General features: G+C 37.0%; 1 protein-coding gene across 1 annotated transcript in view; it reads left to right on the forward strand.

The window, feature by feature from the left end:
• Window positions 1–2913, forward strand: part of ilf2 (interleukin enhancer binding factor 2) — a 25058-nt gene extending 22145 nt beyond the window's left edge. Inside the window, exon 11 of the mRNA XM_015379834.1 lies at window positions 2745–2913. Within this exon, the coding sequence (XP_015235320.1) occupies window positions 2745–2913 (169 nt within the window). The remainder of the gene's footprint in view (window positions 1–2744) is intronic.
• The last annotated feature ends 196 nt before the right edge of the window (window positions 2914–3109 follow it).

Genomic DNA, 3109 nt, shown 5'->3' on the forward strand with positions numbered 1-3109 from the left:
TCAATTTTATTTTCTTTCTCCCCCCCAAAAAAAAATCCAGATAACACCATTTACCTTAATACATTTTAGAATATAACTTAAAATATCCACCCGTATTAAAAAAAATCAAATGTTCAGGACAAATGAGGGTAGGTTTTCTAAATCGTCGCTTATAAGCTCATTAAAACAAAGTAATTAGTCCTTAGATATAACAGTTTGGTCAGTCAGTTACGTCAATGTGCACATAAGTTGTAAGTTTAAAAAAATAATAATAATAATGTTCATGAACATAAAGTTTTGTTTATAGAAAAAAATAAGGATTGGGGTCCCCCTTTTTGTTCAATAAGCTTATCTGTTGTCCAAGCAAAATATCCAGTCCAGGAGCTCCAATCCCTCCGTCTTCCCATCGTTCAGTCCGAGTCACAAAGATGGCGGCGGGATCCTCCTGCCTCTAGATCTCCAGTCGTTCGTTCAGTTATCGGCCGTCCAAAAAAACCAACCTGCATGCAGAGCATCAACCGATCATGCAGGTTTACTAAAATCAGCAAAATCCTACATTCACGCTCAGTGAAAATCAATTCAGCATTTAAAATAAGCAAAAAAACGCTCACTAGTAAATAACTTAATATCACTTCAGCATGAAACGGTCTCATTTCACAGGACTATGCTACCTACAGAGAAACACCTTATACTCCGGTTGGGTTTTTTTTCCCAGTTAAGAAACTGAGCAACATTAGCTCTGACTAGGTAGACATTCTGCATAAGTAAGCAGCTGAAAATAACACAAAGACTCAGCGGAGAAATCCCAGAACAGAATGTATATTCTGTCCCGCTCAAAATAAACAAACCGTCTGTATCACAGCAGAACTTTTAAGTAGCAACTTTTTTACTTCTGCTGAAACGTGTTTCATCTACGTAGCCTGCTTTTTTTTTCTCTCTCGTCTGTCTTACTCTTACGGGCGCAGGATAAATGTTGGTCTGGCGCCCTCTACAGGACATTCTAAGAACTAAGAAAACAAACACATTAAACATACAGACAGATCTGCATAGTTAATGGTGGTTACAATCAGAATCAGACATACTTTACTACTATACTTTAAACTATTCTTTACCCACTGCTCACACATATAGCAAAGCCGCTCAGGAGCAGCAGAAGCATCAGACACATCTGGGCACATTTTACCTGACATGATTCAGGAGCATCAAAGATGCTCTGGAAGCGCATCTGACCTTAATGTGGACGCATCAAAAATGAAGCAGCAGGAGCTTCTTTGCTGCTGAAATTGCATTTGGTATAGAGCTGCAACTAACGATTACTTTGCAAATGGATTAATCTGTGGAGAATTTTTTTGATTGATCAAATAATCTGAAAGGTTCCTTACTTTTTGCTAAATTAAACCAGGTGAAAATCTAATTTTCCGACTTTAGGGTAGAACATATTGTCAAAATTTTTTATCCTAAATGCAAAATGTTCACTTGTTTTTTTTATTTTATTACAATTTTGGTATAATTACTGCTCTAAGTGGGTGGCTCTGTCAGCTAAAGGCACATTTTAGTGTCTATAATCCAGTAAGCAATTGATCACTAAACTAGTTGCCAATTATTTCAATTCGATTAATTACGATTAATCCAATTGTTTCTGCACTAGTTCATTGTGAACGTAGCATTGCACTTTAACTGTTAACTGAGGTATTAGTTTAATGTTGTGGTGCAATTGTTTAATTTCACCTCCAGCTTTTATTATGCTTTATATATTTGTTGTTGTTGTTGTTTAATTCATGTAGATGTCTAATTGCCTTTGTATTGAATTGTGCTATAGAAATAAACTTGGCTTGTCTTGGATAATGAATCTACTGATGTATATGTACTGGGANCTCTGAGTCCCTTGGAGATGGTAGAGGGCATGCGCCAGATGATTAAATTCAAAGCAGCAAAACATGTGGAAATGATCCAGGGTTTCCGCGGATCATTAAAAATAATTACAATTCATTAATTTCATTTTAAAAACATTTCATTAATTTTTATAAAAAATTTTATTTTTCGGTGTAACAGGAAACATACCGAACCGAAAACCGTGACCACGAAACCGTGAACCGAACCGAACCATAGATTTTGTGAACCGTTCCACCCCTACACTATACCAAAATTGTTAAGAATATAAATATTTTGCATTTAAGATAGAAAATTCTTGTTGATCATCAATGTGCTCTGTCCAGAACTCCTTAAGTGGAAAAGTGTTGCTACACCAGGTCTGATTCTGGAAAAAAATCTTCCTGGAAAAAGGAATCTTCTATCTGATTTTTTCCAGCGTTTTATTGTCATTACACTGTCAAAAGTTCAGAGCAACAAAATTCACTCCTTGCATTTAACCCATTCCCTTTGGGGAGCAGTGGGCTGCCATTGTACGGCACCCAGGGAGCAGAATGTGAGTTAAGGGGTCTTGCTCAGGGACCCAAAGTGGCAGTCTGTGGGAGTGGAACTTGAACTCAGAACCTGAGGATTCTCCTCGCAAAGCAGGCATTAGCGTGAAGGGTCTCACATGTTTCTGAAATGGAGGTAATGTTGGCTCTAAATAGAAATGCAAAACCACCTTAGTTTTAGTTTCAAGAACTGAATTGAAAAATTTAATATTTCTAATCTTAAAAAAAAAAGTCTAATTCAAGAATTTGTAATGTTTCAAACCTTAGCTTTTGTTTCTAATCAGACTGTATAAAGCCTGACGCTTCCTGTACGTCATGTCTAGTTATTTTTATCTATTTATTTAGGCGTTGCCTTCAGATGCTCGCTGCCGGTCTCTTCCTTCCTGGCTCTGTGGGAATTACTGACCCCTGTGAAAGTGGAAACTTCAGGGTGCACACAGTCATGACTTTGGAACAACAGGTATGTGTTTCATCCTTCCAATTACTGCAGGTCATACAAGGTTTAGGATCATGATGTTTAACTTCTTCCTCATATGAGGTTAAAAAATGCAGATTGAAAATGAAACAGAATAAAACTCGGCACCGTAGTAGAGAGGGTGACGGACGTCCCGATTTATGCAGGACACAGTTTTCTCATTCCCACCAAGTAAGGTTATAAATAAGTTGTAATTTTATAAGAATAAAATCGTAAATTTACAAGAATTGTCCTG

Source organism: Cyprinodon variegatus, unplaced genomic scaffold (assembly GCF_000732505.1).
Source record: "Cyprinodon variegatus isolate N-32 unplaced genomic scaffold, C_variegatus-1.0 Scaffold201, whole genome shotgun sequence".
NCBI classification, from domain to species: domain Eukaryota; kingdom Metazoa; phylum Chordata; class Actinopteri; order Cyprinodontiformes; family Cyprinodontidae; genus Cyprinodon; species Cyprinodon variegatus.